At 32.7% G+C, this 18,521-nt stretch overlaps 1 protein-coding gene across 7 annotated transcripts in view; it reads right to left on the minus strand.

Moving 5' to 3' along the window:
* Positions 1 to 18,521, minus strand: part of Eip63E (cyclin dependent kinase Eip63E) — a 573,562-nt gene that overhangs the window by 299,359 nt on the left and 255,682 nt on the right. For 4 of the 7 annotated variants that reach the window (XM_085960002.1, XM_085959999.1, XM_085960004.1 and 1 more), the window contains one exon: positions 15,094 to 15,111. The exons of the other annotated variants lie outside the window; for them this stretch is intronic. In XM_085960002.1, the coding sequence (XP_085816128.1) occupies positions 15,094 to 15,111 (18 nt within the window). The remainder of the gene's footprint in view (positions 1 to 15,093; positions 15,112 to 18,521) is intronic. 7 annotated transcript variants of the gene reach the window in all.

The raw sequence follows: 18,521 nt of genomic DNA on the forward strand, positions 1-18,521 counted from the left end.
AATTCAAGCTGAAGATGTTCCAATATATAACTACAATTCGTTGAATATGTAAAAATCCCAGAACAGTTGTATATGATAAAAATGCAAAAACCAGTTTCCGGGGACCGGATTCGGTTTACGATTTAATGACAAGCCAGGCTAAAAAATGCAAAAAATACAAAACCAACAATTACCAATATTGAAGGCACGTGTTTACGTGACACATTTTAATTATGCTATAGACGTATAGAAAAATATATTCTTTAACACGTATTTAAGGTTATCCTTCTCCACTCTCGAAAATTAAACCTTGTTATAGCCTCACCCAGAACGCAAGCAAGAAACCCATTTCCCATTATTTTTGTGTTTCCCGATAATAGACATCGGTGAAGAGTTTATCGTAGTTGATTTCATTGTTAATCTCACACAGGACAATCTTCAATATTAACAGTTTTATTTTATTTTGGTACTCATCACAGTTAAAGATTGCTTTACGTATTCACTCAGTGTTAACAATAATTAGAATATTAAGTACCTAAACCCAAACGTAAACTTCGGTACTCATACTTGATAAGCTCACAACGTCAACAAAGCACGCGTTATGAAGGGATAAACTAAACTTATAAATTAACATGAATTGTCGCTCAGAAATCGCTGAATCTCACGAAAAAATAGTTATATGTCATTTCGCATTGTGAATTCCCTCATAGCAAACTTCACGCTTATACCCACCCTGAGACTAAGACTAAGGCCACGCTGAAAAAAATACCGTAGGTATATTACTGTGAAATAGTTGCAAACATCCCAAATCTCAACTAACTAAAAGTATTCTGTAATCGTTATCATGTAAGGGTTTCAATAAACAGTTCGATATCTAATTAATTCGGATTATTTGATACAAATACAATACAATGTTGGAAAAATAAATAAAACATAACATTTCTTCGTCTTGTTTAGAATATTAAGATCGTATTATATATTTATATCTTTCTTGGTTAACCGCACTGGGCGACAAAAGTCGCTAAAAGTGATTATTCTTGGCTCGCGAAAATTAAATTAAAAAGCAATGTTTAATCCGGGCGGGAACGAGGATGGGATTTTAATCAGCCGGAATAATTTGTTATCTTCCAGAATTCTCATCAGCCTGGGGCTAAACGGTTTTAAAGTGAAACACGAAGGGTCTCACAGTACGAGGAAGCTTCTTGGATAATACATGTTATAATTTTGTTCGTATCACTTGACTAGATATACCATTATGTCACAAACATCGTATTATGATAACACATCAAAACGTTATGCTACTGGTAGCACATAAACACATAATTTAATAAAAATCCATATAATTCTATATCATAAGTGTTTATTATACATCAAAAAAATACATACTATCAAAATGAAATATATATACTTCGTGGATTAATCAATATAGTACGCACACAACAGACTACATGGATGAAAGAATTTTCTAGATGTAGGTAGGTATTACAACCACACAACAGATTAATAAAATAAACTTACGAAAGCCAGTTGCCATATGTTTAATATCTAAAATATATCAAATAATACTAAAATTGAATGGGCGTTTCATTTACGCGACAAATTTTAGTGTATATTATACATGCCGACATAAATATAGAAAATTACATGAATTTATTTAATACGTATTTAAGTGTATCTCATATTTCTCCTCACTCGATTTCCCCATGTTTTTGTTAATAATTAACCATACTTATTGCCAATTCTGTATGGTTTAATTGGTACAAATGAAAAAAATAATATTCTATAAATTGGCGCATAAAAAAACCGTGCGAACCACCATATTTGGCAGGTGTTTTGATGTTTCGATAATGTACGTATTACATACGCGATCTCTTATCATTATTATTATCAATTATGGTTTAATACCGTTGAGAATGTTACAAAGCTTTTGCCAAAACTTTAATTGTGCTTTCTAATAAAAAATGTTTAAGTATTATGAAATTGTATTTTCAATTGTTTCAACCTTGGCTTGCAAGTAAAAAAACGAGTAGGTAGCTATATTATTCATGAAAATAAACTCGTTTAAACTTAAGTACATATGGCATATTATGTAAATATACACAGCAAAAAATATTACATGGGCAAAGCAATCAATCAACCAAGGACATGAAAAATAACTTTATTAAAAAAATTGAACTAGAAAAAATAATTATGCTTGTTTTATCGGTTTATTTTATTAAATATATACGGTCTTAAAAACCCACTTGTACTGTCGATATAAGAATCAATCACTAAGAAAGGGAATATTTCAAGCCACCCACGAGCGTACCTTTTCAGGGTGATTGAACATCTCCCGGCATCTATCCCTTACTCGAGGAATAATAGAAAAGACCAGAAGATGCTGACAGCAAACCCTGCGAAGGGTGACGGGACTCCAATGTCAATAGTGGACCTCGAGATGTGGATTCCAATAAATCAACCCCGGCCGGGAGGTATCGGGGCAGCATGAACGGGAGGAGAGGGTCAGACGCCGGTATGCGAAAGCCTCGCGTGAAAAGCGCGCTACGTAACATTGCGTCACCGTGACGGCGGGAAATCTCCCAGCGTGTATGCGAGCCTGGTAGATTCCGCGCCGCTCGGAACGATGACGTAATTGACTGAGACACTGTACGAACTGAAATTATACATCGTCACTGTTCAGTGTTCACGATATGAACATCTGAATTATTTATTTTAATATCAATCATAATTTTGTTTTTCATGTGGTAAGTTTTTTTTTTTAATAATATTAATATGGAACAATAAAAATTATTTGCTAGGTCATTACAGAATATAAATATTGCAATATGTATATTAGATAGGTTTCGCTAGACTTAACAACATTATGTATATTTCTTCAAAATACTTGAATAAAACAACTCAACTAATATTGATATTTTTATAAGATATCAATTAAGTAAGTATTTAAGATTTTGCCATACTTCGGGAGAGCACGGTACAAAATAGTGTGAATAATATAACTTCTCGGAGTAGATTGTGTTGGTGACATTTTGAGTGTATGTATTTTAAAATTTTCCTTCTTGGACCAGTTAGGTAGGGATTTCATGAGATTTTACAAAATGTTTCAAGAGTTCCGATAAACAAAAGGTTGGGATTTACTGGTGTAAAGTGTGAGCATGTGTATGTCGTACAGTGTATTAAAAAAAAACATGGAGTGCAGTTAAATTTAGGCAAATTCCTCAGAAGAACCATCACAGTCTGGTGCTATATAGGTAGACCATCATAGATATGTATTATTAACTTGCGATGGATGCTATTATTAAAAAAAAAACTATATACCATTGTGCAGGAGATACTTAGTCGAGATAATGTAGATTTTAATCTTGTCTTTAAAATCCAGACGGCTAGACAACTATTACAAATTAAAATACGAATAATTAATTATAAATAGACAATTAAGTTAAACGCTCCGAATTAGATAGCAAGCGTGTGTTACGTGAAACGATGCTATTTAGTTAGCTACTGGGAGCAAATAAAATGGTATGATTCCGTTTTAGCAGACTACGCTTTAGGCCCGACTGAAAAAAGATAAGTGGCGTTCACTGGTCGCTTTGACGAAGCAATGAACGACCGGAGATTGATCTTGGACAAGACAGTATGATAATATTAGCATTCGAGCAAGTGCTAACTAATTAATTATATCAACCGCGCTGATTGCATCACGGTGTACCCATGAAACACCTCCCAGAATATTGATTCCAGGAATACCATAATTATCATAATATTTGTGGAAGATTTTTGGTCTTGTGAATTAGCAGTGTGACGATGCATTCCATGAATTGTTATTAAAACAAATGCTGTGCATCTATCTCTTGGGTAGGAGTGACAAACCCAGAATCAGGTACAGCGGAAAATGAAGAATAAAAACGAATATATTATTATTAATACGAACGACCAAATAAAATTTAAAATACTTCACAAATAAATCACATAAAATAATGAGTACAAGGACTCCTGAGATGAACAACGCAAAGGACTAACTACAGAGAAGGCATGAAAGTAAAAAGCATTAAGTTGGTTGAAGAAAAACAAAAAATACTTCTTGCCAATGAGCTTTTAAGTGGTAAGGTAAATAAAAAAGTGAAACGTGAAGAAAAAGTAAAAGAAACGAATTATAACATTACGATAAATTATTGTTGTATAAACGTTTACTTATTACAAAGCTTATAAGTACCTAATTATACTGAAAAAAAGCTATATTTCTAAAAATCTATTATCATGGTATTATTTAATGGGGGATAAGGAATAGGTATGGATGGGGATATAGGATGGAGGATGTAGGATAGGGATAAGCATGAGACTCGGGGAAATAGGATGCAGGGTCGTGGATGGTTTGACAATTACCTCTAAGACCTCAGTTACCTGTCCGGTTACTTCGCTCATTCGTTGGATGTTCCTGTATAATAATAAAGTACATAAAGATGGAATAAATATAAATATCTCGGATTTGAGCGCCACTCTATGTTGATGCATAGAGACAATAGTGATAAGGAAAGTTAAATGAAAAGCAAGTAGAGAAATTTCAACAATTGTATATTAATAAATAAGATAACTTGCGGGCTACAGTGTATAAAGAAGTATAATTACTTAAGGGGGGACATGCTCGTCGAAGGTCAAAATTGAGTTTTTATTGTATTTTCAAACCATGATCCTGGACACTCCTTAAACGTTGTAGATAATCTATTTATATAATTTTGAAGCCTTATTATCCTTTATAGTTATTTTAAACATTTGATGACTGCATGAAGTATTTTTGTTACATAAAATAGTATTCTTTTAAACCTCTCGCTCTAATGTTTTAGAATATAGTCATATTTCGGTACAGAACTGTGCAGTGGTGTTAAAATTTTTTACATTTATTAATTTTTAAACGCATTCATAAAACCATTAGTATAATTTATTACGAGATAATTTTTGTAAAATATTCACGATAAAAAATTATTTTGATAATCTCTGTGATCCCAAATTTGACAAGAATTAGGCATTTTATTATTCAAAAAATCGGCAAGATTAACACATTTTAAGATGATTCTAAAGATATTTATTATAAGCTATGTCTTTGACCATTCAAGTGTGATAAAAATCTTATGAATAATGATTGCTTTATAATAAGTATTGACCTAAGAATAAGGTAGTGTTTTTTTGAAATACGCCATTTCTTTTGTCATTCCCTAGTGGTTAAGCTACAACATACGGCCGTAGCCATAAAATGACAAACTATAATTAAAGTAGGGAGTAAAATTATGTTAACGCGCGTGTTTGAACATGTACCTAACCGAATTTTTTTTAATTTTTTTTTAAACGGTACATGTTCAAACACGCGCGTTAATATCATTTTACTCCCTACTTCAATTATGGTTTGTTAATTTATGGCTACGGCCGTATGTTGTAGCTTAACCACTGGGGAATGACAAAAGAAATGGCGTATTTCAAAAAAACACTACCTTATTCTTAGGTCAATAATTATTATAAAGCAATCATTATTCATAAGATGTTTATCACACTTGAATGGACAAAGACATAGCTTATAATAAATATCTTTATAATCATCTTGAAATGTGTTATTCTTGCCGATTTTTTGAATAATAAAATGCCTAATTCTTGTCAAATTTGGGATCACAGAGATTATCAATATAATTTTTTATCGTGAATATTTTACAAAAATTATCTCGTAATAAATTATGCTAATGGTTTTATAAATACGTTTAAAAATTAATACATGTAAAAAATCTTAACATCACTGCACAGTTATGTACCGAAATATGACTATATTCTAAAACATTAGAGCGAGAGGTTTAAAAGAATACTATTTTATGTAACAAAAATACTTCATGCAGTCATCAAATGTTTAAAATAACTATAAAGGATAATAAGGCTTTAAAATTATATAAATAGATCATCTACAACGTTTAAGGAGTGTCCAGGATCATGGTTTGAATATACAATAAAATCTCAATTTTGACCTTCGACGAGCATGTCCCCCCTTAAGTGAATCACGAGCACCTAAAGCGATACAATATTTAATTAAATAAGAACAAAAACCCAAAAGCTAATTCGGTCGGTGGACCGTAACATAAACTAACAATAAATACCGATTACACAAAAGGCTCTCCAGCCTGTTCGCTGCCCTCGATTCCTTCCAGGACGGAATCGAGGAGTGCGTCTTCAAACGTGTGGGGACCGTGGAGTTCCTCCGATCTCCTGGCGTGGGGGGGACGTCCTTCAGATGGCCATCGTCCTCGTCTCCAAAACGTCAGGAAATCGAAAGCCCTGTGCCCAGGGTCCGAGGCTCGGAACTGGCCAAGACGTCTGCTTCCTTCGAACGATCAGGACTGAGAGCCCGACTCCCGCTTCACCTTCGTGTAAAAAGCCCGCTATCTCGTTTAGCGCCGGAAATAGTGTCACGAACTCCGTACAAACTATCCCGTGCGCAGGCGTGATCCGGTCGTACTTTTTGCGTAGTGTTGCCCTCGTAAAACTTCCTTGACTTAGTGTGTTATGTTATAAAATAACATGACACTATTTAAGTACTACCGAAACAGTTCGCGAAAAAATCATGATATTAAAGATTTCCCATGTCATTAAATTTTGAGCACTGTCTTCAACGAGCTTTTTCAAAATAAAACAAAATCTTTTTTGGACGAAATAAAAAACATGAAAGGTAAAATCAAATTAAACCTTGTTTTGTAAAGAACATAAATAAATCTAAATACCATTTATTTTAGAAAAAAATACGTCAATTTATTTTCACGGCGATGAAATTGCAAAGGTGAAGTTTTTTCCAGAGATTTTATTAAATTCGCCATATTTTTTCCGTTCGTCTGGTTTTATTTTAAGTCAAAGATCAGTTGAAGTTGTTGAAAGAATTCAAATTAAATTCTATTGCAAAAGTGTATTATAAGAATACATTTTATCGATATCATGACTAAAAATTCATATTATATTATGCAATAAGTTAGGCTTTCAAAATATATAAATACATATTATGTAAATTTGACTAGATCTGGAATATGCTTAGGTATATACCTTTCCTAAAGTATAAGTCTCGCTAATTTATAAGCATTATTCAATTCAAAAGCTTAACCCAATCTTTAGAAACTATTTTTTTATTCAACAAATAATAATTCACAAGACTTAAGAATGTAAAATTCTTTATTGAATACACAAAATTTTAAAACACTTGTAATAAAGATTTATAACCATTAGTAAAAAATCTTTTCGAAAAAATACGATACCCAGCAGGATTCGAACCCTCACCCACTGGTATTCGCACCCACGTGCTTTGTATGTTCAATAAAGAATATTACATTCTTAAATCTTGTAAATTATTCGTTGAATAAAAAATGGTTTATTAAATTACTGCAAAAGTGTAAGTAGGTACGTTATAACAAAAATAAGGTATTTTTTTCATTGTACTGGTTAGATGTCACGTATAAACAAGTATCCCTAAAATGTATACCCACTTTAATTGTAAATTAACTACATGGTTAATAAACAAAGGGTTCAATTTGATTAAAATTCAATAAAATTTTGTATTCCAATTGATTCAAGTTTTGCCTTTCGGTATCTTCAGGCACTTAAGGTCTTTTAGTATTAATTTGTTATATAAATAAGAATTAACTGTATTCGTTGTCAGTGTGGATCTACCATTGGTGAGTGCACACAGAGCCTGAAGATGCCGAAAGGCGAAATACGGGTCGCAAAAAACGACTCAAATGGAACATTATAAAACTTAAATCACTTAGAATTCAAATTCCAGCAATTGCCCACGGTCGATAGTACTAAAGTGTGTACCTATATGTTTATTGGGACACCGTTATTATTTCACGAAAAACAATTCAGAATTAATTCGAAGAAAAATCTTTTGCAGAGGCTCAGGATACGCTTAAAATAAAACTATATGTTTCCATTTGAAAATTAATTTGAAAAACGTTGAACAACGATAATGGCAGTGGCGGCGTGTGTTCGTTATTCACTGTTGTAGATAAAGTGTTCGTTCACATGTCGTTAAACCGATGCACAAAACAAGTGTGACAGGGACCCTATGCGGTAAAATAAACGGGGGCAGGAAAAGTGGATTTGAGTGCACGTCCCCTCGCGTTAAATGTGAATAAATAGCGCTGACTCGGAGGCGATTATGGACACAAGACAGTGGCGTGCCATGGGCTGAGATAAATTACACCATAACACTGAGGATAATCAACTATAATAGCCCAGACAGAGTTGCAGCTGAGCCAAACATTGTATCGTGGTAATTGACAAATAGAACAAACTTTCAAATGAATTGAAAATCGCGGGAAAAGGGACAGATGACGAAAGCCAATGAAATGGAGTGACCAGATTAAGTAATTTACTGGAATACATATAGCATACGCCCACAAGGCATGCAGAGGATAGGAAAATACAGAGAAAGCTGATAGCTGATTCTGCAATACCAATTATTCCATGCGTGATCACTATAACATCACCATGTTCGATCTTAATCATATGGGCCTGCATAAAGTTGAGGTTGAATTAACATATTTTTAAAAGAAACGAACACTTGCTCAACCTGCACATTGAAAAACAACATGTGAATTTGTTAGGCCCGGGATTTGAACCCGTGACCCACGACATTAGCCAAGCGTAAATCTGTAATTATATTAATGAAAATAAAACAAAACATGCTACGTTATCCATATAATTGAATAACGATCATGACAGGTTTCTTTTGCTTACAAGGAGAATAATTCAATTCGTAGCATTGATTCCATTGATAATGGCGTTGTAAGCAACTGAAAGCCGTGGCCCACTATAATCAGGCCGTAACACGATACTGTAAACTTCAAAGGTGGTACTAGTTATTAATTCTTCATACTTCGAATACAATATGGAAATAATGAGTGTTGCATATTGAAATAAATGGTAATAATTTGAACAAAATATGCGATCGAAAATCTTTTTTTCGATCGATTTCGATTTATTGTGAACAGGTTACCGCAGTGTATTCGAAAATAATCTATAACTACCATCATCATTCGCAATTCAGTGCCACGGCCCGAATATAGACTTTATTATATTACTATTTTACATGTCGATTTACTTTAATTAATATACTCATAGTGCCTTTCAACAAAGAATAAATTGTGTTTAGTTGTGTTCAACATTCTGTTCAGCTCTACGTTCGACTCATTATAAACGATGTAATCTTCGCATACAACAAAATGCTGTTGGAACAATTAAGTACTCAATACGAAAGAGTAAAGCATATTATATATCTACACGCATGCAAACATTCGCCGACTGATAACACCGTATGGCGGTATTCCTTGCTACGCCACTTGGGCAAACGCAAGAGATCGGAGAAGAGGGTGGTATATTCAGTACTGGAGTACAGGGTAGTTGCTTCCAGCAGCACCGATTAACGCTAATGACGCGGAACACGCCGAGGAATATTTGGGGATTTCATTTCACTCGCTAAGTATACTTACAAATTGAAAATAAATCCGTTTAAAGTGACTGAATAACATATAACCACAAGAAACAAATTGGAAATACACTAAATATAAAACTTTTATTTATTTATATCAATTTTGTGATGTCAAAATGTTTTTTTATTAAAGACATGCAAAAGATTTCAAAAATTCATTGATTATACCTACATAATTCCGAACAGCGTCAGAAATAAATCATTGAAAATCTTGGACGGAATGGAGTTTATACCAAGTAAACTGCCAAAACGCATCGGAGGTGTGTTTCAATAGGCTAAGTTGAAGTATTTACTGCAGTTTACCTTTTTACTGAAACGTAATTTCTATCTGTTAAATTAATCAGCTATAATAGCGGGTAACTGTCGAACTGAAGAAAATAAAAATATATATGTTACGCCGAATGTGCGAAATTAACTATTACATGAAATGGGCAAAATTTTGCCTAAATCATGAAAAATACAAGCCCGTCGCCTTATTCATGAATTAGGCAAAATATCTGCCAAGTGCGTGAATTCGGCAGTAATTTTTTTTGCTTAGTTCATGCATTGGACAAATTAGATAATGGCGCTCCGGTGGCGTTTTTTGCAACTAATCAAACTAACCAAATGGGTCAAATGTCATTGATTATATAAAAATATACCAATCAATAACTACAATGATGTTAATATCCATTTACTATGCGCAAAAAAAAATCTAGAACTATGTTAACGGAAGAATTTTATTAAAAGGTATTTTCGCGATTTGTCGTGCAATGGTCGGTTGTTTGTTTGTGAGAGTATGATTTGATAGTTTGTTGACACTTGTTAGCTAACCTCAAAATGGACATTCAGTTGAATTCAGAATTACAAAACATAACCTAACCTAACCTAATAATATTATATTATGTCCAATTATAACCAATAAAGCCATCCGTATTAAATTTACTTTTTCTACTGTCATGTTGACAGTTTAAGAATTCCATACCCTGGCGAATTCACGCACTCGGCAGATAATTTACCTAATTCAACTAGCTTGACTATTACATGAATTAGGCAAAATTTTTCCCATTTCATGTAATAGTCATTTTCGCACATTCGGCGTAACATATATAAAAACCTATATATACATTTTATTAATGTTGACAAGTAATTGAATAATAATCAACGAAATCACAGTTCTACGTTAGCTTAATATTGATAGATGCTAGATAATTCGCCAGTTCTACTTCTAAATTTAGAATAGCAGTTTTATTAATTCTATATAGATACTATTATTTATTGGTGAAAAGGCATGACAGTTGAATGAAAATAACGACAAAATGTTTGTTAGTCGAATGTTTAGTTTAGTAACTTTTTCAGAAATTAGGGGACGTCCACCATAAAATAATTCACTCTCCCCTCTCCATTCATTAACAACCAAATTCGTAGAAAATGGTCGATTTCAGTACTATAACGTTCTCGCAAAAAATGAGTTTATATATTTAGTGAAGTCAAATTTTCTACAACCCCCCACCTTCCCCTTCGTCTAAATCATCACGTCATTATCGCCATATAAGAACGTCCCCTTATACAGAATGCCAAGCCCGGATTCGTCTTACCACAATATCGTATTGATGACACAAGTTTAGCAAAAAAGCTCAAACCCGTCTTGTGATTATATAAAACAGCAGAAACAAATAAAAATAACTAACATAATTTCGATTTAGTTCTTATTTTCATTCAACAATAGTTCTATTGTATATAATCAAAAATACCATGCTAAAATACAGTCGCCTACGGGTATCAAAAAGGTGAAAATGTCATGCCATTTTTAATTATCTATTTCAGTTTGACTATAATAATATATTATTATATACGCTTTACATTTGAGAAGATTAGCTTTCACAATAAGAGAGACGAAATTATTTTGAATCTTAAGTCTCCGATTGTTCACAGCTTCCATTGACAGCTACGCGATTTTCCGCCGTTCCGATGAGCTTACGTAGCGTTGCTACGACGCCGCAGGTCTACGACGAACGGCGTAGCATATTGCAAATCGAAGACACGTAAGCTGTGACGTCTTTATTGTAAGCTTTCTGACAGCGATTCAGATGGTGTGAGTTATTACCGCTACTTATGTCAGGTTCTTATTGTATTAATATCGTATTCACGATTTATTCAATGGAATAAATAATATACTTGATAAATTACTGTACCTATTTATAAAATAAAACCTGTATAGAAAAAATGTAAATGTTATTTTATTAGTCCACACATTTTAACAGCTGATTTATTTGAAAGAAAATTTGAAAGCAATGCCTGATTCCGGCTACATTGCGAATTAAGATATACTATATTGACTATGCCTATGTTCATGTAGGTATCGGATGATAATAAATTGGAGGGAAAATTTTCTTACTTATACTCGGTGTAATAGTATGCAATTTGTTTGGTAGTGCAGACCTGGTCCCTGCTAACTATCTTATAAATCGAGAACATCAATTATTTATTCTGCCAACTAACCTGTCATCAGTAATGCCAATTATTATTTTCAACCAAATATATACGGATAAATTTAAGTTTAGGTTGTTTTATAAAATCTTAAAATAGGCACTACTTAGCCAATTCGGTGTAGGTACTTCCATATACTGTATATATTTTTTTATATTTATCGATTACGCTGATAATTCTTTCACTTATTCCTTTATTTTTTTCATGTCATGCTGTGAACGCCAAGAATTTATATTTTGTAAAGTTCACTATATATATTATATTAAATAAATAAATTTTAATTTAACGAGTACCAAATCAAAAATGTACCTAAGTAACTATCTTAACGTCCGCTTATAACATTTGCGAAATAATATCAGTTGTTGAGAGCATTTAATAATTTCAGTATGAAAGTAAAATTCGTAATTTCATAAAACACTGCTGTCATAAATATGCATATTTTAAGTGCATTAATAATGACTTCAATGTATGAATTTATATTACGTTTTAGTATTATTGTCGGAGATTTATAACACGTTTAATCATTTTCTCAAATAGTCACTCACAGCTTTTCAGTCATAAAGCGTCGAATTTATTACACATGTATTATTATACTATGTGAGTATGTACGTATCATAGCGTTCAAATCCGCAACGCCTGTGATTTTACGACATGCACTTGTCACACAGGAAGCAAGTAATCACTAACATTTAATTAATTGTGAAGCCTTCATTGATTAATACTTATGTACATAATATAATTATTACTCCACTCGTTAAAATAATTGAACAAATCGTGACATAATAAGATACCTAATGAAGGTTTGAATGTATAAAAGTTGTCGAGGAAAAGCTTTATTATATTATATAGATAGAGCTTTTATATTTAAAGTGAAAAATGTGAATCGGGTTACTGGTTAAATAAACTTTAAAAAATTGCAGATTTATTTATGTAAGTATAGCAGTTATAACTAGGTAATCCAATCCCGAGCCAAAATTCTGATCCCGGGATTTCGGGATTACAATTTGACAATCCCGGGATCCCGGGACTGGTCCCGGGATTGGCATTTTTTTCCATTGTTAATATAAAATTTTTATATTTACAAATAACATTGATAAAATCGGTCAAAAATAAATCTAGTATAATTTATACTATTTAAGACATTTATTGTTAATATTGTATACGTTCAATCTTGGAAATACACAAGTTTAATGGAGTAAATAATATTGTAATATAAATAATAATGTGAATTTAATATAAGATTGCTGTTTCTGATAGTAAAGACATAATGAATGGATTAGCGAGATTTAAAATAGTAAAGCAAATAATCACGGCGTACTTATGGCCTTTCCGCTTCATAAATCTAATTAGTCAGCCAAAATTGAAACTGCCGTAAAACGTATGATATCATGGTAGAATTACTTTGTTAAAAGTGCGAAGCATTGTTTTTTCCAATCTTTCTCATTTTTAATAATTTATGTGAAAAAATAAAATGAATCGGCAACCTACACATGGGTATAAATCAAACTTCATTCAAACTCAGTTTATTTCTAATGTAGTTATTTTTATTAAAAGTATTTTTTCTATTTTATTGTCGCTTTTATTTTATTTTCCATAAAAATTGATAAAAAAATCAATCCCGAAATCCCAGGATTATCAATCCCGGGATTCATAGGTATCGAAAATAGTTCGGGATCCCGGGATTGGAATCCCTAGTTATAACGCATGTAATATTAGATTAATTTGACAGAACAGATCTGAGAAATATCATCGTTTAGGATTAGTATTACAAACCATGTTGTATTACCATCATTATATTAAAGTTGATTAACCATGTAAAATCGTTCATAACAGTATATAATATTATTTTTTCTACAGTACCTAATTCAAACATACTATTGTCCGGCAACTTCATCTTGGCTACGTGGCAAATCTGTGAACTACGTACAGCTAATCGAACTTCCGGTTTCAAATTAGAAACGCCCCCAAATTTTTCATTACATTTTTGACACTTCGTATTGGACGCATCTATCAATTTACGTAATTTGAAACTTTTTATATTCAAAAGATGTCTAAAACAATACGAAATGATGTTCGAATTATTATCAGTAAACTTTTGATTTATTGCGAAGAAGAAACAGAGTCGTATTTAAAAGGCGAGCCTACACAATACTTTCAACAAGCCCATTTGACGGGTTTCTGTCATGTCAGGTATGTCAAAATTCAGTGTTGTAATACTAGAAATATTTCCCCAAATACTGGAAATTATGTTTGTATATTATAAAGTTATGTGTATCGTAATCTATTTTATTAATATTTTTAGACGTATAATAATTAAGTATAAATGATCATTAGTTAGATAATGAATTGTCCTATTTTTTCCTAATTATTTTCCTAATTTTTAAACCGATAAGTAGGTACATATTGTTTTAAAATTTATGTAAGGTGGATATAATTTAATTTATAGAAAATTATTTTCACAGTATGTGTTTCTACAACAATTTTACTAAAAATGCGATATAAAGACATCATTTGTAAATTATAAAACATGTGATTGGGTCATCAATATAATATTGATTATGTTATATCTTTCTACTTCTAGTTTTTTAGTCATAATTTGTGTTCTAGTTATTTAATTAATAAATACCTGCAGCAATATTATCAGTTAATGTGGGTTCAATGATACATTTCCTTCCAAATTCAATAATTACGCTGTATTAATTAACCTAATATAATAGTAATAATTAAGAGGTGAAATTATTTGAAAAAAAATTCTATTGATATTTATTGAACAATAATTAGACTTATAAATTACTGTACTTATAAACTTACTGAGAATAGAATTGATATAAACTTAAAACCTAATTTCGCGGGATATGTTTTCTCAAAAAATGACAACACTGTGAAATATTCTATACGCGATAAGAGCGACTTCCTGTTGTTGCCTAAATAATGTTGTCGTACAGTAGGTACTAAATTTGAAAACGTTCTGGAAGTGTTATAAAACGTTTCGAATTATTGTCTGTATAGTAGTGAAAAATAGTTGTGACATAATAAATATTACAATGTAGAGGGCAGATTCTTCTGGCACTGCGGCCATGACGAAATCGCCTAGCATCGGTGTTAGTGTAATGTGTACCAACACATAAATGACTCACCTGCACTGCAACAAGAATCTGAAACCAATTTACCTACATAAGACTCAATAAAAATATACATAATTTATCTATCACTTGATATAAGCATACAAAATTTTTAATGAGACACATGCATCGCTCACATGCAAGCTTTTTTGTCGACAGCAAATTTTTACGTTTGATATTATTAGAAGACATTAAAAATTGCTTTATTAATATAGTTATTTTACCACTAATAAAACGTTGAAAAGAAAAAAAAGATGTATGTAATTAGAAGCTAGAACCTAATGTAATTTTTATACGGATAGATTTTTTTAGTATTTACTTATTACGAACTGACGTTGAAAAAATAAATGAAAGATAGTAATAATTCAACAAAGGAACTACAAACTTACATTATACCTTTATATTTTATAAGATTACAGAATCTTACTACCAAAGTTAACAAAAGGCAATCTGAAAAGTATGACTTTTAGCTCCATTGAGAGCAAAATTGTAATAAAAAGACGGCCGGCAATAAAGTGCAGAGAGACCCAAGTGGGAGTGCTCAACTCCAGCGCCGTAAATCCAATCAAATTGATATGTCTCCGCAATAAGAGATAAAAACAAAAATAACGCGCCCAGGGGGGGTTTGGCGGGAGGAGGGCGGCGTTAATGCGAATGCTCAGAAAAATATTGCACCCCGCGGCGTTCTGCGTCACAACAAGGAGATCCCCGAAGGCCACGGGGTCCTCTCATGCATGGACACTCAACCGGAAACGATATTTCGATAATTAGTATGCCAACCTAACGACTCGACCGTAATAAAAAATACGTACTTACATATTTAGTTGAAGGCATATTAGGTTATATAATCGTCGACTATCATAGTTAATTTATAAAGGCTATCTTCATTATATTGAAGTATGTATCGTTAGAGTTTATTCATCATCTTCATAGACTGGGAATCGTGACCTGGATATTGGCGTGGGGGAGATAATATAATATATTCTCAAAAAATAGGTAAGGTCGGCACATCGTCTACCGGCCGGAGCCAGTCTCATAGAACGCACCCGAGACGCCATGGTAAAATGCGGGTTCTCTAACGACGAAACTTGTAAGTGCGGCAAAATGCAGAATGTGAAATATATATTTTCACGCATGTCCAATAAAACATAATTTAAATGACATGCTACATTATCATCATCATTATTCATGGCACTACAACCATTGGCCTCCTTCAAAAACTTTTTTTCTTGCTGGAAAATCCATCACCGAAAATTTCTTATAATCTATGGACGCAGTCCAGCCATTTCCGTCCGTGCCAATTTTTTCCTCCACGTCTTATTATTGTGACGCTACATTTAAAAATCAGCCAAGTCTATAATAGATGAATAGGAGAAAAACAGCTTTTTGTTTTCTCAAGTAGTTACACAGTCACAAGGGTGAAAGTTTATATTATTTCGAGTATAGAATATTTAAAATTAATTAATTCAACATTTCGATAATGCAGAAATGTTAGAAAGCAGTAGTTCTTCAGGAATTCACAAAAAAGTAAAAAAAATACCTAAAGGTGGACGTGGCTGATTTTGAAATCTAGCGACAGAATTGTCCTCGGGTGGTGCGTATAGAGGCCGCCTGGTAACATTTCAAGGCTTTCTGTGACCCTATGTACGTGGCCGATCCTGCGCAGTCTCAGCTTTTTCATATGCCACCGGACGCACTCCAGCCATTTTACTTTCGCCCCTCCAAGTCGTATGTTGTTCTCGGAAGGTGCGTATAGAGGCCGCCTAGTAATCTCCCAAGGCTTTCAGTGATCGTATGTACGCGGCCGATCCAGCGCAGTCCGCATTTTCATACGCCACGTGATCTTCCGCAAGACTCTTTTCTAAAATATAATAATCTCTCACTCATCCTGTATGCAGAGTGTCACGTATTCTAAGCCTTTACCAAACACGGGAGAGTTTAAAGGGATTTATTTTGGTTTTCCTTGATGTTGCCTTGTTTCTCAGAACCCTTTGGAAACACAAATAGCACCTGTTGGCGAGGTTGATTTGTCGATTTATCTCGTCGCTTATATTATTTGTCTTTATGACAACGACCTGAGTTAAGAGTAACCATTAAATGATTAAATCAATGAATTAAATAGTTATTTGGGCTTGATGTACCTACTATTATTAGTTATTGTAATAAAAAATATCATTTTCTTAAATAACATTAAAACTTATTTATCTACAATAAATAATTGAATCTGTGACCGAGGAAAAAACAGTTTTAACAGATAACAGAAACAGAATACATGTTTCATTTTTGCAGTTGAAAATTTAATGAACAGAGATAATTTTTTCCCCGGGGGTTCATAGAATATGTGTGTACCCCTGTTAAAAAAACGGATGGAGTAAAAGATATAAAAAAGTAAACATTCATACTAAGCGGGCGATGCAACCCGGCATATGAAACGAGGTCAGAGCATGTTCAAAGCTTCACTTTTGTTTGGCGAGCTTTTTGCTTACGGGAGATACCGTCAAATATTCAACTAGGTCAAGTTGAATGAATATTGAATATTCTATTCGTTCATAGACGAATTTTAAAATTCATTCGACATACACTGACTGCATTCTACCGCCAAGTATTGATGAAATCGTTATTCATTTTTACAATAGAATACGACGATGTAGATATGTAGGTACTAAAATGCTTTCGGTACCGCTTGTCAACTGTCACGAATCCATACAATTATTCGGATGCATGCCATGGCGAACCCGTAACGTAATAATATACAATGTAGGTAGTTATTACGTATAATTAAATAACCATCTAAACCAGTTTCATCCGCTTAGAATGAGATTGATAGCTGATGAGAAAACTTATGTAATGACAGGCATTTCTAAGTATTTAATAAGAGATGATGACTTCTTAAGTAATATGATATTCGAATGTCTATAGATACTAATTACCAATAAATTTCTTCCAAAAGATATCATTATAGAAGTATACATACATGTTGATAAGTATTGTTAAATTAATCTTTATCAAACCAAACATTTACAACCGATAGTATATATATAAATTGTCCAAATGTTAGTTGCTAATCTAGAAGAATTACAATTTATTTGTAAGATACTAGTTTTGCACATTCTACCTACATAATATGCTAGATACGATTAATAAAACGTAGTTATAAAAATTATTTTGTCAATAATTATTGACAAAATTTAAATAATCACCAGGTATAAAATCTTTTTATAACAAAGGTTCAAAATGTCTGCTATGTTATAACTGTTACTATTAGCGAACCGGTATTGGCCACCCCGTGGGAAACCTGCTGAGACATCCCACGAAAATGACAGTATGGGGTAGCTAGACTACATCTAAGGTCCTGCATCCGGTGAATCTAATCAAATTTGAGGAAATATTATTTTTTTAAGATTATCGTCGAGTCCGAAATATGTTAGGTGACATTATTGTGC

This window comes from Rhyacophila brunnea, unplaced genomic scaffold, assembly GCF_057557595.1.
Source record: "Rhyacophila brunnea isolate RB1 unplaced genomic scaffold, BYU_Rbru_1.0 scaffold_9, whole genome shotgun sequence".
Lineage (NCBI taxonomy): Eukaryota > Metazoa > Arthropoda > Insecta > Trichoptera > Rhyacophilidae > Rhyacophila > Rhyacophila brunnea.